This window comes from Odocoileus virginianus, chromosome 17 (genome assembly GCF_023699985.2).
Source record: "Odocoileus virginianus isolate 20LAN1187 ecotype Illinois chromosome 17, Ovbor_1.2, whole genome shotgun sequence".
NCBI lineage: Eukaryota > Metazoa > Chordata > Mammalia > Artiodactyla > Cervidae > Odocoileus > Odocoileus virginianus.
In genome coordinates, this window is record NC_069690.1 from 59,657,381 (window position 1) to 59,682,809 (window position 25,429).

Here is a 25,429-nt window from a genome sequence, read left to right on the forward strand (position 1 = left end):
GGTGCGGGGCGCCGGCACCTGTGGACGCAGAGGAGGACGAGGCCTGAGAAGACAGAGAAGAGCGGGAGGCAGACGCACGTGCGGGCTGAAGCTGGACAGCGGACTTTCTGTCCCAAAGCCGAAGAGCGGCAGCGAGGAGGGTCCCGGGCAGTCATCCCGACAGCAGGCGCCCACGGGCAGCAGCGCGAGGCCTGGCCTCAGGGAACGGGCCCTCCCGCACTGGGAACAGCCCCAGGAGCGCCGATCCCACCCGCAAGAAGCTCCGCGGGTCCCGGTGCCGTCGAGGCTGCCGGACATGAGCCCGCAGAGGGGTCACGGTGGCCCCGACGTTACCCTGCGACATGGTTCTCCACCTTCTTGGTGGAAAACGTGGTTCCCTAGTCCAGAGCCAACAATAGGGTCAGAGGCATTTATAGATAAAACGCAGAGCTGAGCATTCTCTGGTGGGCGGTGTTGTGATTTCAGAGAGAGCCGCAGGAGCACCACCCTGGCTTTCGCTGCTAAGAAAATATCAGGCAAATTTATTTTTGCCAGCAGCTCTTCCTTGCCCTGTGCAGTGAGCCCAACTCTGCGAACAGCTCTACTCGGAGCAGCATTTAAAGCCCCGGCTGCCTTGCATGTCAGTCTTGGTGAAGTCTGCTCAATGCCTTTATAGCAAGCACTGGAGAACCAACTTCCCTGAGATTTATCGGATTAAGGGCTATTAACACCTGGCTCCCGTGAAATTATGGCCTTGGTTGTTGTAAATACCAGCGGAAAGACTTCAGGTGCCCGCAGTTATCTGCAGGGTGCAGCTGGAGATCAAGTTTGTGCATGTAAGCTTAGGAGGCTCATCTTGGTTTTATTTTTTAACGTTTTTTTGGACCCTCTGGTGAAAGCTTTTTCCAGGATCACTGACGTCCCTCGAAGAGTTGAGATGTTCTATCTCTGGGCCGCCACGGAGCTCATCTGGAGGGATCGGGGTCTCCAGGTGTCCTGGCTCTGCGCGTCTTCCTTCCTCCCAAAGCTACATCCCTGAAGCTGCACCAATGCGCCTGGAAGATGTGGAATCCCACTGCCCCATGCACATCGCAATGGCCCTGGGCTCCCAGGAGGCTCCGACAGAACTTGCCTTCTCGAAAGCATTAAGGGCAGGCCCTGCAGTACAGCACGCCCTGAGCTCTGTCTCAGGGCTCACGTGAAGGAGGGCAGGGAGGAGAGTGACCACAGCCATTTCCCCGGGGTGGGGCAAGTTTGGAGGCTCAGGGGTGCACCTGCTCCTGCAGCCCCCAAGGTGGGAGACCCCGTGTGACGGTGGAGAGGCTTTCCAGGAGAAGGGCTGCCCCTCATGTACTGGTTTATCTGGAAAAACCAAAGCAGAAGCAAAACCAGACGCTCTGCCGCCATGCTGTCTTCTGGAGTAAGGCAGCCACGTAGCTTCCTTTATGGACAAAAAGTACAAACCAAGCTAGTTTCAGTTTTCTCTTCAAGGAAACACAGCGAAGCACGGACCTCAGCTCTGCTGATGATCTGCAAGACAGAGCTGAGTCATCAAAAGGGGCTGTGTCCCAAGACCCCATTTGAGAAGGCCCCTTTTGTGAGTTTAAAGAAGACGCTGCCCCTGAAAGGATTCGCGCCCGGTTACTAATGAGAAACGAGAGGGTCTGGGCTGCATCCCTGTGACATCCATCAACAAGGCGGCATCAGGAGAGGATGGCGCAGCGCCTGCCTGGCCAGCACCCAGAGAACTCCCTGGAGGAGGAAAGCACTGTCTGTCCGTTTTTCCTGAAAACATGAAAAGAAGAAAGGAGTCTTCGTCCCTGCAGCTGCCCTCAGAAGCACATGTGAGCCTGAGCCTCTGATCCACTGTCGCTTTGCATTTTGTAGGCTTTTATCTTGATTTATTATTCACTGTTGGATGGCTTCACCGACTCAATAGACCTGAGTTTGAGCAAGCTCCAGGAGATGGTGAAGGACATGGAAGCCTGGCAAGTCCCATGTCCATGGGGTCACAAAGAATCAAGACAAGACTGAGTGACTTAACAACAGTTATTCATGTGACTAAAAAGCCCAAGAACAGCATTCATATCTCTGTTCAGCCTGCGCATGAGAAGTAACAGTTGGTGTGAATATCCTAATTGGAGAGTTAATTGGTGCTTCTCTTCTTGAATTCTATCCACCAGCACCGAGGAGCAGAATAGCTAGTTCATGGGTCGGCCAAAAGCATCCACTGCACTGAAATGGTGATTAGAAATTAACTTACAAAGTGAATGCTGAGAAATACGCCCAGGATTGACAGAGGGCAGAGAACTTTAGAAACAGGGCTGTTGTATCAGGTGGCCTTTCTTGAGAAACTACTATTATTATTTTATCTAAAGGAAAACAGAAAAGAACTTTCATCTGGACTGATAAGACATACAGTCATATTCACCTCAAAGTCCTTTATCTCACAGGGTCCTCAGTTTGTTTAGGTAGTCTGATGATGGTTTTAGTATCCAAGTTAGTGCAGTGTTCTTGTAATATTTTTTACTTATTTTGAAATAATCATAACTTCAGACTTGCAGAAATGCTGCAGAGATTGCTGAATCCCCTTTCCCCGGACTCCCTAAGTGCTAACCTCCCACCACTCCCCTGTGTCTTTCTTCCTCTGCGTCTCTGTGACGGCAGGGAGCTGAGGACACACATACACATATTTTCTTTTCTGAGTCACTTGAGAGAATGCCACAGGCTCACACCTACATTACTCCACGTGTATTTCCCAGAACGAAGGGCTTCTCAGACTTCACTGGTGGCACAGATGGTAAGAATCCGCCTGCAATGCAGGAGACCCAGGTTTGATCCCTGGGTCGGGAAAATCTCATGGAGAAGGGAATGGCAACCCACTCCAGTATTCTTGCCTGGAGAATCCCATGGACAGAGGAGCCTGGGGCGTTACAGTTCAGCAAAGAGTCGGACACGACTGAGTGACAGCACTTTCACTTTCAAGGGCATCTCATGGTGCTGTAGTCTTTTGCTCTAAGAAGGCGCTTACACAGAGCAGCAGCCGCCCTCCAGGTAGAAACAGGAGGACTGGAGAGGCTGAATCAGGGCTCGGAGCCGAGGAGCCTTGGGCTGCATCCCATCAGCCCTGCCGGTGGCAGGTGGTTCCTTCTCGTGGCCTTTCCATGGGACCAGCTGCAATGATGCTAATTAAAATCAAGATGCTCAAGGCTCTGGGAGCGTCGCCAGCAGCAGAGGGACACTAACCTTGAGGGACTGGAGTCTGCTATAGGTGATTTGCTGATGTTGATTTAAGCCTGGAACGCGGCCAAGATGGTATCTTCTTGGTTAATTGGAGGCAAGAAGTCTTCCTGTTCTTTGGTAATTATGCTTCCAAGTGCTATTCTACTCAAAAGAGAAATGTGAAGAAATGAGACTTTTAAAATAATTATTGATATGAATAAGCAGCTCTCTTGCAAGGCCCAGAGAGCTGTGGGGCAGGGCGGGAAAGTGCAGACCCCACCGTCACCGGCCGCGGGAGTGACCCGTCCCATGGTCTGGAGGAAGGTCCCCAACGATGCTGCTCTGGACAACAGCCCTCCTTGGAGAAGCGACCTCGAGCGCCGTAAAGCTGGCTATTAGTGTAAAGAAAGACCAAGAGGCATGTGTGTTTTTATGCCAGAGAGTACAGGCCGCGATAAGCTGGAGCCTCTGCCCCCAGACGCACAGGCCCTGACCCGGCAGGAGCCCGCCCCTTCATGTGTCTGTTTACGGGCAGGGTGTTCACGTGTCAGTCGCTCAGTCGTGTCCAGCTCTTTGCAACCCCACGGACTGCAGCCCGCCAGGCTCCTCTGTCGATGGGGTTCTCCGGGCAAGAATCCTGGGGTGGGTTGCCATTTCCTTCTCCAGGGGATATTCCTGACCCAGGGACTGAACCTGCATCTGCTGCATTGCCGGCAGATTCTTTACCATCTGAGCCACCAGGGAAGCCCCATTCATGGGCAAAGTCACCCATAAATCAGCCACCTCCTAACCAGGAGTGGCCTTCCCTAAGAGGCTCTGCGGGCAGGTGAGAGGGGTTACGTTTAATTTTGCAGAGACTCAGGGCCCGTCTTCAGGGAACGCTGGCAAGAGGTGAAAGAGGCCCCAGTCCAATCTGGAATTATCATTAAAATACAAACTCTGTGTGGGGAAAGAGGCAGTCAAGCTGCAGGGAAGAATGTAAGGTGAACGGTCGAGACCACCCTCCGCACAGACCATGCCCACTGCTCACTCGCTTCTGTAAGCTTCCAGAATGCTGTGTGCGTGTGTGAACCTTCACACGGAGGAGGTGTGAAGGAGGTCCACCGCAGGGGTGCCCCACGTGGCTCGCGTGACCCTGTGGCTCCTCTGCACGGGCACTGACTGTCTTCCAAACCCTCCTCTGTCCGTTCTCCTCCTCCAGACTTTCTGCACCAAAATGCACTGGCTTCAGTGGGCGTCCAGGCCTTCGGTGAGCACCTCTTGGAACCTTGGGTGATGCGATGAACTAACCGCACTGCCTAATCCTGGCGTGTGCGCCCGCTTGCCTGGGCGGTGCACGGAGCTCCCGCCCTCCGCATGCTGGTCTGAGGAAGCGCAGATGCCCGGGCGTCCCAGCCCCTCACCAAAGAACCGACAGTTCTCTGGTGTGGACAGGACCACCCGAGAGGTGCCCGCTCGTTCCTTCCGCCGGTTCCTTAACTAAATGGAGAGTCAGGGAGCTGAGCCGCACTGCGGGCGGTGTGCCCCCCGCCCCCTCTGCTGGGACCACCATGCAGGTCGGCTCCCCAGACCGGGGCGTGGGGTGCGGGCACGGCTCCCCTGAGACGCCGCCGCTGCGTCTGGTCCTCAGCAGACGGTCCCCGCCCACAGGGAGTGTCCGCCCCTCACTGCACTGTCCACCCTCCCGCTGTGCCGAGTTTGGTTTGGCGTTCTGCTGTGTAACCCAGCGTTTTGGAGCTACTCACACTCGCCCTAATTCCCATGCCAGTGCCCGTGGGTCTAATCTCTCTGTCACCAGGACACTCAGGTGTGAAGGGCAGGCTTGAGACCAGCGTGTGTGCTGTGCGTTGTCGCTGGCCCCGGCAGGTTGGGGCCCCAGCTGAGTGTCCGAGGAGCAGGCGCCATCTCTTCCCCGCGGCCCCGTGCACAGAAGCAGAGGCTGTGAGCTCCGTGGGGCTGCAGGAGGGAGCACGCATCCCAGGTCCCTGCAACCCCCTCCCGACATTGTCCCACTCCTGCCAGCCTGACCTGCCTGATTCATTTCACTCATCGATGATTTTACCAAATGGACAGGAGCGTCCAGAGAACCAGGCAGTCATCAAGCCAGAGCTAAGCGGGAGGCGGATTATTAATAGTTCATTCATCCCTCACAAGTTAGCCACGTGCCTGGTCCCCGCCGGTTGCCCACTACACATGGGGCATCTTGGGTCTGTGTCAGACCTGATCGCCGACTCAGGGTCCCCCAGCTGCTCCTCTGACCTCACGGCAGCCGTGGGAGGTGGGTGTTCACTCCCCATCTTCTCTGGGGGGAGAGGGCGGGGAGCATGTGCACTGCCCGAAGACACCACTGGGCACTTCACCCCTGAACCCCCACCTTCTCAGGGTGTCAGATGCACTGCTGTGGACACAGAGCCTGTCAGGGCTCGGGACTGCCCAGGGGGCTGTCCAGCACACACGCCAGGCTGGGGCCACCTCCTGACCGCTACACCCACACTGCGTCTTTGTCCCGACCAGTCGTGGGGGCCCCAGAGTGTCCGGAGATTGGTTGCTGTTGGTTGGTTTTCCTGATGAATCAAGTGTGGCCCCTGATTGAGTCTCGGGAAGAAAATTCCCGTCCTTTCTTCCTTGAAGAGCCTGGATTCTGAATGGTCTGGCATGGGCCCTGCAGGTGGGGGTGGGCGTCTGTCACTCCAAAGGCGCTCTGTGCTCCCTGGGAACATGGAGCTTGGGGTGGCCCCACGTCCCAGCTGTGCCCTCTGAGAGGCACAGGAGCTCCGCGGACTCAGGACCTGTTCGTGCCACCCTGCGGTCCCCGCTGGGGGAGGAGGAGATGGTCACTCGCATCACCAGGGTGCCCCCAGCACTCTGCCTCAGAGCCGCCCTGAGATCCGGGACCCCCGCCTGCCGCCCCTCTGGTGGCTGGAGTGTGAGCGGGACACTCCTGCCTCTTATTTGGGGGTCAGGCTCCCCAGCAGTGCTGCCTACGCTGCTGTGTTCCTCAGACCCTCTCCCCCAGGAGGGCAGCTCTGCCCGCAGCCCCGGCACATGAAGTGCCCGGTGGGCCCGGGAGGGGAGGGGTGGGTGTCCCGGACAGGCAGACACCCTGCCTCCTCTGGGGACACCAGTACACACGCCCTCCGGCCAGAACAACAGGCAGTGAGCTCCATGGCCGCCTGTCTGCTGGTTGGCAGAAGTGCCCCCATCCCCTGAGCCCGGGGAAGGAACAGGCCAGTCTTTCCTCCATGCTGATCCCATCCTGGCTGAAGATGAATTTAGGGGCTGAGGTTTTCAGAACCTCCCAGCTGGAAGACAAGAATAACACAGCTTTTGCTTTGTTACAAATACAACTGCAAAGACCCAAACGTGGGCTAGGCCCCCAGCCTCTCCAGTCAGGGGCGACTGTGCGCATTCCCCCACGTCCTGGCCTGCCAGCTGGCAGAGCGACCCGTGGCCTCGAGCATGTGGTGTCTGTCCTCGTGGCTCCGAAGGGCTGGGGGGAGTGTGGGCGGAACGCAGGAGACCGGGTCTTTCACCGCGGCGGGCCGTCTCCCAGGCAACGCCGCCCCCCTTCCTGGCATCCGGTTCCGGGCTGCTGGACTGCTCACCCGCGAGTGACCCCGTGAGCGATCGCTGTGCCTGGCTCAAGCTCTCCGGTCGCGGCAAACCCTCCAGGGCTCCTCCCGCCTGACCGGCCTGAGGCCCCGGCCCGCCCCGCAGAGAGCTGCCCCCGGGGCGGTGGCGGAACCCCTGCCGACCTCCCCTTTCTCTTCTCTCCACAGTGCGGCAAAGGAGCAGAGAACTTCGACAAGTTCTTCACGCGAGGGCAGCCTGTCTTGACGCCGCCCGACCAGTTGGTCATCGCTAACATTGACCAGTCTGATTTCGAAGGCTTCTCATACGTCAACCCCCAGTTCGTGCACCCCATCTTGCAGAGCGCGGTATGAGGTTCCCGGCCAGAAGCCTCGCTCCGGCCCCCGCCCTGCTGTGGGAAGCGACCCCCACCCTAGAGTTGGACGGCCTCGACCTTCCCTGTTCCAGGTGGAGGCCTGAAAACTGTAGGGCGGTTGTCCCTGCGCGCTGAGCTGCGTCATCTCAGCGGAGGATGACGTCGCGTCAGCATCCACTTGACGTAGAGGTGACATCTGGCGGGGGGTGACCCTTCATGGAAAGCAAATAGACTCTGGCCCCATTTTTTTTTTCCTTTTTTTGGTACAATTTGATGTGTCTCCCAAACCCTCTGTCGATTTTCACCATCCGGATCTCCGATCAGAGATGTTCAAATGAACCCACAGAGCCTAGGGGGCCGGAAACACCTCCACCCTCCACGTCTTTGGAATAAAAGAATGGGGGTCCCAGAGCTCGAGCGAGGCAGGACTCAGGGGTTGGGGGCTTCAGAAAACCCGCTGCTTGTGTCCTCTGCCTCCACGGACGCTGTCCCCAGAACCCGAGAGGCTGGGAGAAGTCTAGCCCGGTTTGCAAGCTCACTGCTCCCAGGCGCTGACGGTTGTAACCTGCTCATGGTTCCGGTACTGCAGCCACTGGTTTAGAAGAGGAAGAGAACCTCAGATGGGTGTTGGGGGGCATCTGTCATCTTGTACCCGACTTGGTTGATAACTGTCTTGCTACTTGCATTTCTTTTAAGAGGCCAAATCTTCTAAGGAGTCCACTAAATGAGCACAAGAATCAGATCAAGGACAGACCAGTGTGTGTGTGTGTGTGTGTGTGTGTGTGTATGTGTGACATTCATGATCTCTGGGAGATGACTCTGGATCCAGGGTGCCATCAGCCATCATGCCACTACTCACAGTGTTGTTAGCCAACCCCGTCCACACACTGCTATTTCACTGCCTGCTGCCTGGGAAGTGGAAGTGTACGCCCCACCCCTTTTGTACTTATTTATTGAACCAGCTGTGGTGTCCGTGAGAGTACGATGTACAGTCAGCTCACCCAGGGTGGCTCCAGCCGCAGCCCCAGGACCCAGTCCCCCGTCCCCATCTTCTGAGATGAACAGCAGTACAGTTTCGGTCCCCTGGTTCCCCACACCTGTAGAGTCAGGAAACCTGGATGCATTTCAGCTCAGAGAGGTTTCATTGCTGAGAGGATTTTAATATGTTTTGCAAATGCATCATGCAATGAACTTTGCATGTTTATAATAAACCTTAATAACAAGTGAATCTATATTATTGATATAATCGTATCAAGTATAAAGAGTATTATAATAATTTTATAAGACACAACTGTGCTATATTTGTGAAGGCTCTTGTTTCTCACTTGCTTTTATGACTAAGTTTAGCTCCCTTCCCCCGAACAGCTTCCTTTTCCACACCCCCACTCTGTGTGTACCCTGCCTTGGCACTAGAGTGGCTTTATTAATTTTTTATTGCAGTAGATCTAATTTTGAAAGTGAATGGCTACTTTACGTGATCAATAAGGCATATATATGTATAAATATTTAATTCTACCTGCAAACAGAAGTTTTGTCTGGGAGATAATGTTGAGGTGAGACCCCCCCGCCACCCTTGGCCTCCGAGCACCATCTGTGCCCTGGTCCTGTGTCCCTGTCTCTCCTGGAGCCTCGGGGACCCTCTGGCTCCAGGGGACCCAGGCCGCTGGTGCCGCTGTGGTGTCATCACGGCCCCAGGCCAGACCTGGTTTGTTCATTCTGTTCCCTCCTGCAGCCTTGCTGCTGCTAGTGATGCAGAAAGCCCTTCCCGACGTGCCTGCCTGGATGCCCCGGGAGTGTGCGGACCTTGGGACAACCTGCCAGCCGCTCCGCACCTGCAGACTGCGTGGCCAGGCCCAAGTGGTCCACCGCCAGGCCCCAGCGGTCCAGACACTCTAGGGAGGCCGGGCACCCTCTCTGGGTCTTGGGAGGAGCACGCCTGTGAGACAGCATCACAGCGAGGGCCTGGGGGGAGCCAGCTGCCAACAGCAGGAAGAGCGTTTCCATGGACGTGGTCGTCAGTCCTTACGGGGGTGCTCTGTTCCCTGTTGTTCCCCAAAATGTCTCCCAGTGAAGTGTCTTCTCACTTTTACGCTCCGCCTCTTTCCTGATTCTCAGCTGACACACAACCCTGAGGGGCTTTAAGAGGCGAGAGGCCTCCCCGGTCCTGGGAACTTGTGCTTGGAGGAGGCAGCGGGTAGGAAGAGAGACCAGGTTAGACCAGAAGAGAGGAGCTTCTTCCGCCACCGTTGCTGGACCGTGGGCCCCCTGGGGGTCAGTGCAGGTCTGACCTGTCCTCCCCCACACTTCGATTGGTCTGATGGAAAGGGACCCAGGTATAGAGAAAACCTAAGAAACAGCCGGTCACCTTCCGTGGAGTGGAGTGACCCCAGAACAGGTCCCCAGGCAGGTGCTTGGCGAGGGGAGGGCAGTCCAGGATGGCACTCTGGGGCGCGGACCGCGTGCTTCCCAGCAGGCACTGAGCTGGGGAAGCCGCTCTGTCCCTCCGGCGGCCAACACGCTTCCAAGTTGCTCCTCTTTCTCGGGAAGCTTGCTCCGCATGCCAGCTGGCTTCCATCCTTTCTGAACGTGCGGAACCCCCCGTGTGAGGGCCAGCCCTGCGGGAGTGGCTACAGGCGTGAGGACAGATGGGGGGAAACCGGGGAAGATCAGGGTCAGCGGAGGGTCACCGTGGTGGGGCGTGTCAGTACGTTGCTGTGCCCTGAATTTAGACTAAAGCGGATGCTTTTTAAGAATCTGAGCATCCCACGATAGTTCTGTTGAAAGCACACGCCACATAGGTGACGGTTAGCAGAGTGGATTGAACCAAAGTTCTGCGGATTCACCCCTGCCCCATCATGGGGGTCCCGTAAAATAAAGCCCAAGGAGGAGGCCTTGAGGGGTCAGGCCCCCGAGAAACCCGGGAAGGACCAGGCGGTATCGCCGGGGCCTGTGGGCCCAGCGGGCCCAGCAGCAGCAGAACCCCGGGGAATCCAGACCCCGTGGCTCCAGAAGCCGTTCAGAATGTCGTCGCCCGCTCGGGTGGGACGGCCCTGCGAGGCTGCGGGCCGTGGGAGGGGCGGCCCCTCCTCTGGCGTCCTGCTTAAACCCACAGGGGCCTGGTTTGAGGAAGCATCTGGAGTGCTCCGCCGGCAGCGGTTCCCGGGAGGTCGGCGGGCCTGGCGGGCCTGGCGGTCGCGGGGAGACCCGGGTCCCGCGAAGGTTCTTGTCGTTGCGTTTGCTCTTCCGCCCCCCGAGTGAGCTCACCCTTCCGCAGGGTCACTGCCCGCTGTGTCCCCGGAGGTGCGTTAGGCTTTCCTATCAGGACTTTGGGAGAAAATCAGAGGGTGAGGAGGCCTTTGGAAACCCGGGCTGAAAAGGTCGGATGGAAGACCGCGAGGACCCAGGCTGATGCGCTTCAGTGCGCGGCGGATGCGAATGAGCACGGTCTGCGCAGGGGCACTCGGCCGAGTGCGGGGACAGAGGGGACGGGCCCCTGCTGCGCTCTGAGCCCGGAGAGGTCGTGGGAGGGCTTCGAGGGGTCCAGGCAAGGGCGGGCGTGGGCGCAGAAGGACTGACAGGCCCGCAGCAGGAGGGCCGGGAAGGGAGAGGGCTCCTGGGAGGGCGTAGCTGTTCCCGGAGGCTTGAGAGCAAGTTCGCTGCTCCCGCCCCAGAACGTTCCCAAAGGCTGCGCCCGGCCCCTGGGCCCCTGGCCCCGTGATGGGGCTTCCAGCTCTGGGTGGGACCCGAGTGTCCGGCAGGTGGGCCGCCTTCCCCGTGGCTTCCTGCAGCCCAGGGCAAAATCGCCGGACTCCACAGGCACCCTCCACGCCGAGGGCACTGAGGGAAGTCTAAGTGTGTGGCTGGGGGTGTTTTCTCAGAGCTGCAGGAAGGCAGAGTGAGAGTCGTCCGGTTTTAAAGCCCCAGAAAGGAAGCGCCCCGTGGCAGGCACCTTCTCACTGCCTGCCGTCCGGTGCAGTCACCTCTTTGTCGTGCGCCTGGCGCGGCGCACGGTCTCCTGCTTCTCGAAGCCCAGCACGCGCAGCCGTGTCTGTTCCCCCACCAGGCGCCCGAAACATCCTCATGGCCCTGGCACCGGGCGGGGAGCCAGAGATGACTTTCGGGGTCCGGGGAACAGGGGAGAAAGACTACCTGGCTGGTGATCACCACACTGGAATCTAACAGGGAGTGTTGGGAGATGTCTTTTAAAATCTTTTCCTTGAGATACTTGGGTTATACTTCATGAAATATAGTGACTGTCAGCATTTCTATTGTTTCCCGTTTGGGCGGAGGCAGCCATCTAGCAATGCCGGTCCGCTGTTGGAAAAGTCCCCGAGTCACACGTGGGGGAAGGCAGCCATGTAGAAACCCCGCAGCCTCAATTCTGTTAATCCTGTAAGTCAGGGGCCCCCAGGAGGGTTAAAAGCTGAGATTAGGACCCCAGTGCCTCTGATCTTTGTGATCAGCTGATAGTTAATAATTGTGTGTGTCCAACTCAGTCATCAAACAGCCTTATGATAACCCGCACTATGGCCCACAGGCTCCAAAGACTTTTTGAAACCTTATGGAAAAAATCAATTTCTAACCCTAATCCAACAGAACACCTGAATATACTGCGCTATTTGTACTTTTTTATAGAGAACTTTAATAACTCAATTCTTCCTTTAAATTGAGTTTTTAAAATAAAACTCATTTTATTTTAAAATGAGTTCATAAGATTTCATGTGATTCCAATGATTTCATAAGATTCCAATCACTAAGAGCCTGTAGGAGGACTTGGCTGGGGTGGGTCACCTGGAGCACCCCAGACCTGCACTCCCGCTGCAGGGTTGTCCTCCGCTAGTGGGGTGTGGTGGCCCCCTCACAGTGACTGGAAGTCCAGACGGGATGTGTTGGAAGAATGACGTCCTTGATGTTTTTAACAGGCAGTGGGGACCACTGTCTAAAGTCCGGAAGCTCTGGACCACGGGAAAGCAGCTCTCCTGCCCTCCGTACAGGCGTGGCTGCAGGATGGGGGGGCCCTGGGGCCCCTTTTCTTGCTCTTCAAGACACTGCAGCCACCTTTTGGCCTGGGAGCAAGGTGTTTCCTCCGCTCTGTCTCCCTTTCCTAGGGGCCCCAGGTCTCACTTGTTTGGGGAAAGTTCAGTGATGTGCTGTAAGAACTTGGCCCAGGGGGCAGCTCAGAACTGCTCCAACGCCCAGAGAAAAGCAGCAGCAAACGTGCCCATCAGTGTCACCTCTCGTGTGAGCAGACAGGACCCCTGTTTGCTCAGAAAAACCCCTGTTTGCTCAGAAAAAAAAACCCTGTTTGTCAGAAACCAGTATCAAGTCTACTTTCTAAGAACTTTTTTTTCTAAAATAAGACAAAAGGTGGCGTCGCATTTTCTGATTCAACAACAGTGTCCTTGTCTCCTCGGCTTAACTCTAGGAGTTTTTATTCCAGTGACTTGGTAGACTTTTGTTGATACTCTCCCTGGAAAAATGTGATTCTTTTCTTGAAGGGACGAATCAAAATCACCCATGAAGGCTGTGATTCTTCTGAGTCTAAAAATTCACCTCGTATCTCCTCTATTAGAGTCTTTCAGAATATCTTTTATAGATGATCAGAAACATTTGAAATCATTGCTTTTGCGCTATTGTAGGGGGGAGGGTTGAAGGACACACCAGGTTTAAATCGTTAATTGAAAAACATCCCGTGTCAATCAGACCCCAAATCTGTGTGGAGGAGGCAGGGTTGGCGGGTGCGGTTTCCCTTGTGTGTGAACAGCTACTGACGACGTGCAGAGGCTGTTCAACTGTCCGGTCCCGTTCGGTTTATCGCGGGCGAGACGGGTGTGCGAATTGCTGCGTTGCTCTAACACTGTCCCCTCTGATCTCTGTTTGCATGATATGCTCTGTTAGATACATTAACTGTAGTTTGGAAGCCGTGTGTACGAATAAAGACAATGACCATCCCTTCGTGTCCTCGGTCTCGTGTGCATCCTCGGTGGCGGCACGGGCACTCTTCCTCGTGGTCACGGGGCAACCCCAAGGCCAGAGCACGTGGGCAGGTCCTCTGGCCCTGCGGAGGCCGCGGGGGAGGCCTGAGCCTCCAGGAGGTCCGCGCTCCATTCACCATCATTAACCCCGAGACAGAGGCCCCGCTGCCCTGGAAGCCTGTCCCCCTGCGCCCCACACCTGGTGCCCACTACCTACGACCCTCTGGCAGGCCGGCAGCTCATCCTCCGGTCAGCTTGGCAGGTCGTCCAGCTGACAGGGCACCTGTGGTCCCCGTCCGCTGCTCCTGCCCCTCCTGGTTGTGGGCAGATTTCCGCGCTGCCTGTGGCCTGCGTCCAGCCCTGTCCGCTTGCATCCAGCTTGTCAGCGAGTCCTGCTGGGCCTGCTGTGACTCCCCACGGCGGTGACTTTGTCCCCAGCGGGCCTTGGGCAATGTTTTGAGACAGTTCTGGTCATCGTGTCTGGAGACTAGTGCACGGGCATCCAGTCGGCAGGGGCCAAAGACCAGAGACGCTGTCAACGTTCTACGCCCTGCAGGATGCCCACAGCGAGGGCAGACCCAGCCCAGATGGCAGCACTGCCAACACTTAGATCCTTGCTCCGGGAAAGCCCTCAGGCTGGCCGCCGGGCCCCACGTGCACGGGTCTCCCTGCCTGGGTCCCTGAAGCTGCGCTTGCCAGCCCCACGGCCCTCTGCCAGAAGCCGGCATGACTTTGTCTGAGCAGGTCCCCTGACTGTGTAAAGCCCTGCAGCAGCTTCCCATGACCCTTAAATAAACCAAACGTCCCCACTACCCTCCAGCCTCACCCAGCCTGGCTTGTGACGTCAGGTTCCACAGGTAGGAGGTGGGCTCAGATGGTGCTGACTTGATTATTCACTCTTGTGTGTGTGTGTCTGTGTGTCTGCATGCGTGTGTGTCCCATTTCCCATCAGAATGCAAGCCCTACCAGAAAACCAAGCATATCCCCAGCACTTAGAAGAAACCCCAGCACCTAGAACAGTGCTTGGCACGTGGCAGCAGCTCCTGTCTGGAACGAATGAATGAGGGTATGGGTCCCAGGGCTGCCCGGAGCCCAGCCGGTGGTGACCCGAAGCGTCACTGTGTCACAGCCACGCTCCCGAGGTGTCTGCAGGCCGACGGTGGCGACATGATATGCGCACACAGGAATGAGCTCAGCGTCGGCTCCGAGCCCTTCACCAGCCTCTGCTGCGGGAACCCCAGCTGTCCGTCTGGGGGCAGTGGCTGCTGCGCTGACACGGGTGACGCCTGCCGCCCTGGGGTTTGCTCCTCTGGCCTGTTGTGTGCTCTGGGGTAAAATCAAGCTGCAGCTGAAACACTAACGCCCACAGGCAAAGGCGGAGCCCCTGGCTCGGAAGGGTGGGGCTGGGTCTGAGGGGCGTGTGCCAGCCGTGCTGTGGCTCTGAGAAGGCAGCACCCGGGTCTCCTCCAGACGCTTTTGATAAAAAGCTAATGGCAACCCACTCCAGTACTCTTGCCTGGAGAATCCCATGGACGGAGGAGCCTGGCGGGCTATAGTCCACGGGGTCGCAAAGAGTCGGACACGACTGAGCGACTTCACTTTCAGTTCAATAAGTAACGTCGCAGGAAGGCCCATTCTAGGCAGGAGAGGGGAGCGCACGATATGGTTCTAAAGAACAGAAGAGTTAGTGTGGGCTCAGCAGAGACGGGGGAGATGGCAAAAGATAAGATGATAAACCCACACACAAGCACACATATGCACACACACAGTACCTAAAGCATGCCAGGCACCATTCTTGTTTCTTCAAGTGCATTTCTTTTTTCTTCAAGGGCATTTTTAAAGCCCACAGTGACTCCCTGAGGTGGGTCCTGTTTGCTGTGCCCATTATACAGAAGAGGAAAGTAAAGTCCAAGAGGTTAAATAACAATCCCCAGGGGAGCAACACCAGACAAGCTGAGCCAACTGGAAGAGCACAGATGTGAGTCGTGCCAGGGGAACCTCTTGGAGGAAGGGGCGGGAGGCTGATGGAGAAAAGGGTGGATGGGAGGGGTCAGAACCACACGGAAATCATCAAACAGGGAGGAGGGGAAGGACTGACTCTGATCCAGCTCTTGCTCTGGAGGAATTGCCATGTGATCAGTCCTCAGGATGCCTCCCAGAATAGAGCTGGGGTTCCCGTCTCACGGACCAGAAGCTGAGGCCCAGCTTAATTAACTGCTTCCAGTCACACACTTCCTGAGCAGCGCAGAGAGGTGTCTCTGACCTTCCTGACCCTGCAAGCTCAGCCTGGCTGGGGTTGCAGGACCTTCCTGGGCGCCTCTCCCCTCAAGCTTCCCGCCAAAGCCCACCCCATCACAAGGGGAAGCTTCCTTTTCTCAGCTGACCAATGCCTCTGAGACCAGAGGCCATTCTGTAACTATTTTGGAAGGCTCTCTCCCACCTTCACCTGACTTTTGAGCTGTCTGGGTGTGGGTGGAGAGAGAAAAACAGCACCCCATCTCTCAGAACCCTCTGCAGCAGCCCCGCACACCGCTGGCTCTCACGGGGGCACCGGCCGGTCCGGCAGGTCGTCCAGTGGCGCGTCTGCTTTGGAGAAGACTGCCTCTTGACGCGAGGCTCCGCTGCTCACCACTCAGGTCTGCACGTGCTCACTTGCTCAGTCATTTTGGACTCTTTGAGACCCCATGGACTGAAGCCCACCAGGCTCCTCGTCCATGGAGTTTTCCAGCAAGAATACCAGAATGGGTTGTCACTTCCTCCTCCAGGGGATCTTCCCGACCCAGGGATCGAACCTGTGTCTACCTGTGTCTCCTGCATCGGCAGGACTCTTTACCCCTGAGCCCTCTGGGGAGCCCAGCTCAGGTCTCCATAGAGCTGCTCGAATGTCCAACAGAGTGACAGTGTTGACCCAAAAGCAAGGGACTCAAGACAGAACAAGGAAGAAGCGGTGCCTTGACAGCCTATCTTGGGCGACACAGCATCACTTCCACCATTTGCTGCCCCTCAGCAGGGAGTAACTAAGTCTAGCCCGTACTCACGGGGAGAGGAGGTAAGGGCCACTTTGAGTCTGTGGCCACCGTGGGTGGGGGAGCCTCCAAGGGTCCTGACCACTGTTAGCAAAAGAAACAAGAAGACCCCGAGCTGCCTCTTTGACGGCAGGATGCTCGCGTCCCAGGCCTTTCAGGGAGTCAGCTTTACCCCGAGACTCTTTCTTTTCTGTTTTTATCATAAGATACGTGCTTGCTGCTGAAAACCTGGGAGATACAGAAAAATCAAGATAAAATAATAAAATTCACACAACCTAGAGAGAATCAGTGATCACACCGCAGTTTATTTCCTTCCTTCTGTGTGCTGTCTGACACTGTGCGAAACGTGATGAGTGTATACTTCCGTATCCTGCTTCTCCATGTAATGTCACTGCACACATTTTCCTTTGAGTCACTAAGAATTCTTTCTCTTTTTTTGACTGAGCCATGGGGCTTGTGCAATCTTAGTTCCCAACCAGGGATCCTACCTGGGTTCACAGCAATGAGAGTGCGGAGTCCTACCCGCTGGACTGCCAGGCAATTCCCAAGAACTCTTTGTAGTGAATGCTTTAAATGGCTACTTAGTTCTCTTAGTTCTCTTACTGATGCCCCTATTACTGGACTTTAGGTTATTTCTAGTTTTTTAATTATTTTTAACAACTCAGTGATGAACATCTTTGTTCCTAAAATTTTGAAGGCACTTTGGATCATTTCCTCAGTTGGGTTCCCAGAAATAGAAAAACTGAACATTTTTGAGACTCTTGGTATTTTTTCCTTCTGGTTTGGCTTCTTGAAGCTCTGCTTTTCTTGGTAACATTTTCTTGCTCTTGGATCAACTAGTAACTTGCATTTCTTTTCAATCAATGTCAATTCTGTTGTTAGTTTGCTGTCAAGTTCTGTCCTTTATTCATTTAACAAATATTTATGTGAGCCCTTGTATCAGGTGCCAGGCCAGGGCTCTCTGTGATTCCCAGAGCTCATAGTCAAGAGAAATCTTGGCTTTTGCCTTGGTTCACAGGATTTGAAGCAGCTTACCCGTAAAACACATCAAGAAAATAATAAAAACAGAAGGTCAGGACCAAAGACAAGAGAAACAGAAATATATTTCCCACCGGAGTTAACACAATTGCTGTAACTGATCCTCATAATGGCTTTGCATTTCCAGCAGCCAAAACAATTGGGATCAATGCTCCATTATAGGGCTCTCTCAACCTGGAAAAGAGGAAGCGTATGTGTTCCTCCAGGAATGAGAGCCTTTCCTAGCACTGAGTCCTGAAAGGAATCCTTGGGTGTGGTTTTATGACACAGAAGAGAGACTGAGCAACGGAAGAAGTGTATTTCAGGTTTTATGAAACAATAAACGCAGGAGCAAATTTCACACGGCCTTTTTTAGTGACCCTTCAGTGGCTCAACATTGAAATGCCACTTCATGAAGGGGACAGACAACTAAGGAAGAAGATGAACTCAAGTCTCCAGGTGAAGAGCCAATTGTGTGGTCCAAGTCAGTTCATGAATTTAGAATTCCTGGAGGAAAAAAAATAACAACAAGACTTCAAGTTCTATGTATTACCTTGGCAAACATTAAGCCTTCTTTAAAGATTAAAACCCAGTTTTGGCAAGCACCGGGAAAGCTGGCCTTCCCCTGGGCTGCGGGTGGGAGGATAAACTGGTGCAATCCTGGAGGGAAATCTGGCCCAAGTGACAAGAGTCTTAAAAACGCGCTCACACACAGCAGTTCTGTGGTGGGGGCATTTTTCCTGAGGAAACAATGAAAAGTGCACACCAAGCCTCATGCACCAGGAGTTTGCCCTGCTCTGCTTCTTGGCCTGCAGTCAACACAGATGGGCCCACCCAGGCCTGGAAATCTCCGGATCCGAGGCGCTTTGGGGAGGCGGGTCTCTTCTGTCACTCATGTCAGCATATCAGCTCTCTCTTTCTTTCTAAAACCTTTTATTTTGAAATCATTTAAGACTCAAAAGAATTTGCAAAAATAATACAGAGTTCCCACCTACCCACCACCACGATTTCCCCACAGCGATGGCTTACATAATCACAGCACATGATCCAAATCAGGTCGTCAACCGCGGATAGGAGCTACTAACCGACCACAGACTGATCCCGCTCCCACAGGTCTTCCGTGCTGTGTGTGTTTCTATGAATTCGGTCGCGTGTACCGATCCCCGGGACCACCACCGTATTCAAGACAGGGGCCGCTGGGGCCGCCAGCACCTCGCCCCCGCTCCAGCCCCCGCTCCAGCCCCCGCAGGGGCTGATGCCTACCCACCCTCGTTCCCAGAGAGTTACATAAACGGAAGCACACAGCTGCGGCCCTCTGAATGTGTTTCTGCCTCCTCTGCTTGCCTGTTTTCTCAACATCTCAGCCAACTCCGCCGCCTCCTGGCTTCTCCCAGCGGGTCAGGCGGGGAGGCCCTCGGGGTCAGGCTCCAGGCAGCCCAGTCCCCTGTGGCCGAGGAGAGAAGCCACCTGATCGCTCACTCCGCGGGCCACCCTCTCGGCGGCGCAGCACAGGGCGGTTCCTCCCGGGGTCATCGGGGCGGGAGGGCAGCGGGGGCTGCTGCTTTAACTGCTGTAGCCACTTTGCAGTTTGTCGGGAGAGCCCTCGACGTCCATGGCTACCTGGTCACCGTCCTAGCAGAACGCAGTCTGGGGCTGACTTGGGGGGACCGTGGGTCCTCTGGAGCCCTGGGGGATGGGTCCTCATGGTGTGACTCAAGCTCAGGAACCCCAGCATCCTCAGGGCACTATGGGTTCTGGGTGAGGACACCTGCTGCGAGCCGCCTCCGATGACCTTCCAAGGCCTGCGGACGCCCCGAAGGGCTGTTGGGAGAGACCAGCTCGACATCAAAGTGGTCCTGGGGGCTTTTCAGTCTGAAAGAACGACTTGTCGCATGGTTTTCCAGAAGTGCTTATCCAGGGCTCGCTGGCAAAATGCACCGTGGCAGCAAGAGCGATTTATAGCAAAACGATTATAGCGATTATAGCCAGGACTCAGAAGGAGCAGAACCCAGTCCCCAGTGCAGGGCTTTTCCTCCACAGAGGGCGACGTCGTTTCTGACGGCAGCGGCTGGATAGCTGACCGGTAAGGCAGTGAGACAGACCTGTTCCTTCTTCCGGGCCGTGGACAGAGACCAGGACCGTCCGCAGCAGACCGGCCACTTCTGCCAAGAGCTGCCTCCTGCCCCCATCCCTCAGGACGTGCACGTGGATCTGCTTTATTTATTTCAAGATTTCTCCAGCTGACATTTCTCAACCTGACAGGCATCTCACTGTGACATTTGGGGATTCACTATTCTTTGCTGTGGGGACTGTCCTGGGCATCCCAGTCCAGCAGCATCCCTCCCCTCTGTCCACTGGAGCCCTTCACCCTAGCTGGCAGCCAAAGGTGTCTCCAGATATCGGCCAGCGGCCTGGGGGTGGGGAAAAGAGGAGCTCGCGTAGTGCTGGGCACAGGGGGCAGGTGGTCACCCCAGGGAGGAGGGAGAATTAGGGTGCTTCCTCCCCGGTGTGGCTCAGGACGCTCTGCTATGACCCCCGGAGCGACCCTGCCCCCACGCATCTGCAGGCCCTCCGGGGGTGTAGTCTCCCATGAGGGGAACCCCCAAGCAGGACCCCCCCTCTGCAGGGCCATCCGGGGGTGTCATCCCCCGCGGTGGGCCCCCCCTCTGCAGGGCCATCCGGGGGTGTCATCCCCCACGGTGGGCCCCCCCTCTGCAGGGCCATCCGGGGGTGTCATCCCCTGCGGTGGGCTCCACTCTGCAGGGCCATCCGGGGGTGTCCCGGTCCTGGCTCAGCCTGGTGCCCCAAAGTGCACCCCCTGCCCCGCCCCACCCCGCCCGGCAGGCTGGTAAATGAACCATCAGGGAGCGCTACCCTCCCCAAAGAGACGTACAAGTGGACGTGTGACAAAATCATAAAAAGCCGCTACTTTTCACCTGACCCTGCGCTGCTAAATACTTTGAAGATTCTGTCTCCTTCATTCTCTCCACTAACTTGGGTGTTGCAGGCTTTATGTGCCTGTTTCAAATGATAAAGTGAAAGTCGCTCAGGCGTGTCCGACTCTTTGCGACCCCATGAATTACACAGTCCATGGAATTCTTCAGGCCAGAATACTGGAGTGGGCAGCCTTTCCCTTCCCCAGGGGACCTTCCCGACCCAGGAATTGAACCAGGGTCTCCTGCATTGCAGGCGGATTCTTTACCAGCTGAGCCATCAGGGAAGATGGAACCAGAACTTAAGGGAGCAAGAAGTTTACCCAGGTCGCCTCATGGTTGACAGATAACATTGACTCTCAGACCCCTCTCACCCCGGCGCACACGTGCTGGGATCAGTGAGTTCCAGGTGGGCGGAGGTACCGCGTGTGGAGTGGCGGGGGGCCCGGAACCGGTCACCCCCGTGCTTCGAGCAGCTTTGACCTTTCACCCCAGTGGGCCATGGTGAACTCACCATCATCTCACCAAACTCACCATCATCATTATCTTTGTCTTGAAAAGGGTCAGGAAACACAGCCTGAGTTAAGCTTTCTCCTACGAATAGACATCAGACCTGCCAAGAAACGTCAGACATTTTCTAGTCGATGGTAAGAACCGAGGGAAGGAGATTTTTTTTTCTCTCCCCAGTGTGAGCAGCATCTGTGATCTTTGCAAGTGATGGCTAAGGCATGTGTCATTCTGAATCAAGTTCTCCAGAAGCTGGAGGCTTCCAGGTAATCTGAAGCAGGTCCATGTTTTTGAGAGGCCAATTTGTCCTGCCCAGAGGGAGCCCTAGAACCAAGCCCAGGTGATTCCCACAGACAGACCTTCGCTCGCTCTGGAAGGTCGGCCACAGCCTCTGGACAAGCTCCACGGCTCACAGGCTTCCGGGACCAGCGCTGCCTGTTCCCAGCTCCCCCCTCACCTTCACCACCTGTGTCCTCAGACGCCTTGTCCTGGAAATCAGTGTCACGGCTCTCACCGCAAGGAGGGCAGTGGCAAACTCACCATCATCATTTTAAAGAGGAAGGATGTGGAGAAATTATTATTAGGAAGGATGTGGAGAAATTGGAAACTTCATCCATTACTGATGGGAATACAAACAGTTTGCCTCTGTAGAGAATTCTGTCAGTTACTCAAACAGTTAAACATAGAATTATCCTGTGATCTAGCAGCGCTACTCTGATGCATGTACCAACAGAATTGAAAACAGGTGTCCAAATACATGTACACACACATGAATCACACTATTCTCAACAGCCAAGAGGTGGAACTACTCGAATACCCATCAGCCAGTGAGAGGATAAACAAATCGTGATGCAATAGAATGTTAGAAGCGAAAGGAATGAGTGTTGACGCAGCTACCACATGGATGGGGCTTGAGAATGTTACGCTAAGGGTAAGAAGCCAGACGCAAGGGCTGTGTATTATAAGAGTCCACTTGTATGAAGCATCCAGACTGGTGACTCCGCAGAAGCAGAGACCACTTGGCAGTAGCCGGGATTAAGGGCAGGGAGGAGGTGTGAGGACCGGCTGCTGGGTGGTCCAGGGCTTCCTTGCACGTTAGTATCCCCGCTACAGCAGCCCGAGCAGGGCCCCAGGCCAGTGCACAGTGAGAGGGTGGTCCACGCGGCCAGCGTCTGTGGATTTGGTGAAAAACATGCGTCCCTTCCCCCGGGGTCTGCTCCCAGGATTTCCTCTGAGGACCTGTTCCCTTCATCCTCTCTGCATCCTGAGCCCCAGGAGTCACCAGGCAGGTTTCCTGTCTTGGGTCGGGCTGTGGTCATCACCTTTGCCAAGCCGCTCCGCCCCGTCTCGCTTCCTAAGCCCACAGGGAGCTGTGCCCGTGCGGGTCTCTTCCCGGACACCTGCAGACACTTCCTGCTAAGGCCCCTGCCCCTGCCCTCCCCACTCTGCGGCTCTCATTCCAACCAGGCCCTCCTTTCAACGCTGTTTTCTTGAGCACTTGGCCACTTTCTCGGCTTTTGTGATGGAGAAGAGTCTTCATTTTGTAGATGGGTTCCCCTGCCCTTGGAACTGTTTTATAAGCCAGAATCTAGTTGCCAAGGGGACAGATATGGGAGCAGAGGGTGGACAGCTGGGCTTCGGGGACAGGGAGGGCAGCTTGGAGAGCGGCCAGTGGGGGACACACGCGGCTGCTCGGTCACCCGGCAAGGACGTGCGGCTGTGTGACCGCTCCCAGGCCCCGCTCCAGGGGGCGAGAGCTTCCTGCGGGGGCACAGGGCTCAGGGCTTTTCAGGGCCCTGCGGGAGACCTGCCAGTCCCTCAGTGGGCGTCGGAAGGGCAGGGGTGAAAACAGCTTGGACGGCGCTGCGGGGTGACCGGCGAGGAGGGGCGTGCGGTCCGGGTGCCTGAGGGTCGGGGGGCCCAGGGCCCCTCGAGCAGCCACGTCCACTCGGGGGAGCGACACCCGAGAGCCGGAATGTGCCGGCCTCCTCGAGCGCACTCATGCCCTTATTTCTGGGGCAAACGCTTCTTGAGGCCTCTGTTTCCTCCTGTGGAACAGAAGGGACTCACTTCCTCGCCTGGAGGGTTGCTTGGGAGCCAAGTGCGGCAAAACACGAGGGCGAGTGCGGCGGGGACGGGCGCGGCTGCTGCTGTCCGCCAGCCCCGCAGAGCGGCTCCGCCCAAGCGCAGGCCCCCGGCCCCCAGCCCTACCAGGCCCTCTTCCCTCCCTCTGACACACGCACACACACGCATGCACTTGCGTGTGCACACACACACACTGAGAAACCCCCAGGCCCTGAGGTCACGATCATCTCAAACTTGACCTGCATCTGCTGGGAGACTCCGAGCCCATCCATCCCGACATCCCGACAGCTTCCTCTGTTCCCCTCGCCCCTCATCCCCACTGGTGACCACGTGGACCGGGTGCTCGGGGTCCACATCCCATCTCCTTCCCGCACAGGCTGTGTAACCCACATGCTCCTAAGGGCATGATCAGCAGGTACGAGAAAGTACGAGAAAGGGCGGGCGAGCACGTGGGCAGGAAGACCAATCAGGTTAGACCACAATGTCCAGCTGAGGCGAACAGCCCTCCCAGCCCAGCGGCTTCACAGGAAAGCTTTTCTTTCCTTCCCAGGCCGTGCATCCATCACAGGTCTGCAGGAGGTTCTGCTCTGAGACATCACTTGGAGGGTCAGAGTGACACAGCACTCCCCAGGCCCAAAGGCCGCGAACTCGGACGGCGGAGCACTCGCGGCCGCTACAGTCCCCACCTGGGAGAGACACACGTCACCTCTGTCAGATGTCCCCGAATTGGTCCCTGAAGAGGCCTGGCTCGAGGGGTGCTAAGCATACGGTGTGCAGTCTCCTCGCTACCGGGGACGCCTCTGTGTGGGCCTTCCCACCCCCTGTGCCCAGGGCAGCCAGCCCCACGTCCACCTCCAGGGCCCCAGGTGCCCCTTCCTCCTCCAGGACGTGACGGGAGATTTTCCTTGTCGGGAACAAGGCACATGTGGCTGAGTGCATGGCCCTGCCTGTCTGTTTCTAATTAAGACCTAACGCATGAAGCCATCAGCTGGGCCCAGGATTCAGAAAAGGCTGAGGTTTTATGAAACGCCTGAACCCTGGGAATGCATGAATTATTGAAAGGCAAGAAAGAAGCCCCGGGAAGAGGGACTGCTCCATTATTCATCAGGCCCGGAGTCCCCAGGTCCCCAGGCACACTGCTGGGCTTCACACCTGCAGAATTTCCCCATTATGTCGACAGCGAGCTTGTCAGCAGGCTGTTCTGGCGACTTTGGAGGGGGGCTCCCGCCCACGGCATCCAGCGCCCGCCTCATTAGCTCAGCCAGTTCCCGGCCAGCTGCCAGCAAGGCTGCCGGAGCAGAGAGCCACCCACCTTCCCTGCCTGGGGCGCCTGCTCACGGCCTCCAGGCCCCAGGCCCCAGCTCCTGGAGGAGCCAGGAGGCCTGTCGCCCTGGCCCGGGGGGTCCTCCGCTTCGTGGCCTCCGCTCTCCGCCCCTGCCCGTGCCTCCCCTCCGCCCAGACCGCGGCCTTTGCCTGAACGTAACTGGCGTCCTCACACCTGCGCCCAGCCCGGCCCCTCCCCATGAAGCTGCCTGCCCAGCCCTTTGTCCACCTAGTGACCTTCCTTTCAAGACCAGATCAGAGAAAGGGAGCTAACTTCTGTCACAAGCTGGGTGTTAGATGTCTGTGCAAACATCACCCCAGTGAAGAGTGGCAGCGACCCAGTAAGGAGGGTTGTCCCCAGCGCCGGCTGCACAGTTTGTGGGCTCGGGGGCAAAATTGAAATATGGCCCCTTGTTCAAAATGATTAAACAATTTAAGACGGCCAAAACAGACAAAAACAGATCTTTAAACCAACTGAGCCAAGAGCAGGTTCTGGATGAACGCACATACCCCAGATCAGCCCTGGTTTCAGGGGAGGACAAGGAGACTCAGAGAGATCAAGTAACTCGTCCAAGTCACACAGCCTGGGGGGGCAGAATCAGGCTGAAGCCCGATTTCCATCTAATCCTCCCATCCAAGAGTTTGGGCTGGTGGGGGCTGGGAGGTTGAGAGAGGCTGGACTCCATCCCGATGAGAGATGTGGACACCTTCATTGGGGTGACCTCTCCAGGGGACCCTGGGAGTGGAGAGGAACACGCTCCTGGGGAAGGTGGGTGAAGACAGAAAGTTGGGTAGTTTTCAGGCCTAAAATGCTGTGAACAGACACCTGGTGTGTCCTCTCCACACACCTTCAGTAGTTCCAATGCCTCCTGACCCCATTTATACATGACAACGTCCTGTGACACTCAGGGACCCAGAGAATAAGGGACATACATAAACTGAAAAAAGAAGAAATAAAAAATATCAGTTGTTATGGTGGCACTAGTAGTAAAGAACCCACCTGCCAATGCAGGAGACATAAGACAGGCGAGTTCAATCCCTTTTGGGAAGATCTCCTGGAGGCGAGCATGGCAACCCACCCCAATATTCCTGCCAGGAGAACCCCATGGACAGAAGAGCCTGGCGGGCTGGAGTCCATGCGGAGGCAAAAAGTTGGACATGACTGAAGCAACTGAGCACAACTCGTCATTTACTGCACGTATATTTCCATCCTGTGCTTCCGAGGGGCAAGCGATGTGCTTAAGGGCACGCATCCGGGAGCCAGGCGGTCTGAGCTGCGCTGCGCGGCCCAGGCTCGTCACTTCGGGGCTCTGGCCTCAGTTTTCCCATCCGCACAATGGGGTTGTTGGGCAGGAGGGTTTCAGAGAGCAGAGCGCTCCCAGCAGCGCCCAGTGCACGGGGAAGTAGCCGCCACGC

General features: G+C 56.3%; 1 protein-coding gene and 1 long non-coding RNA gene across 2 annotated transcripts in view; one reads left to right on the forward strand and one right to left on the reverse strand.

Annotated features, from left to right (window-relative positions):
* Nucleotides 1–8,375, forward strand: part of PRKCA (protein kinase C alpha) — a 290,952-nt gene extending 282,577 nt beyond the window's left edge. The window contains exon 17 of the mRNA XM_070480134.1: nt 6,981–8,375. Coding sequence (XP_070336235.1) covers nt 6,981–7,145 — 165 coding nt within the window. The 3' untranslated portion in view covers nt 7,146–8,375. The remainder of the gene's footprint in view (nt 1–6,980) is intronic.
* Nucleotides 8,376–16,549: 8,174 nt separating this feature from the next.
* Nucleotides 16,550–21,409, reverse strand: LOC110126185 (uncharacterized). Its single transcript, XR_002310342.2, has 3 exons — nt 21,146–21,409; nt 20,633–20,711; nt 16,550–17,672 (listed from the first exon to the last, which is right to left on the reverse strand). It is a non-coding gene; the product is annotated as an uncharacterized lncRNA (long non-coding RNA).
* Nucleotides 21,410–25,429: the final 4,020 nt, after the last annotated feature.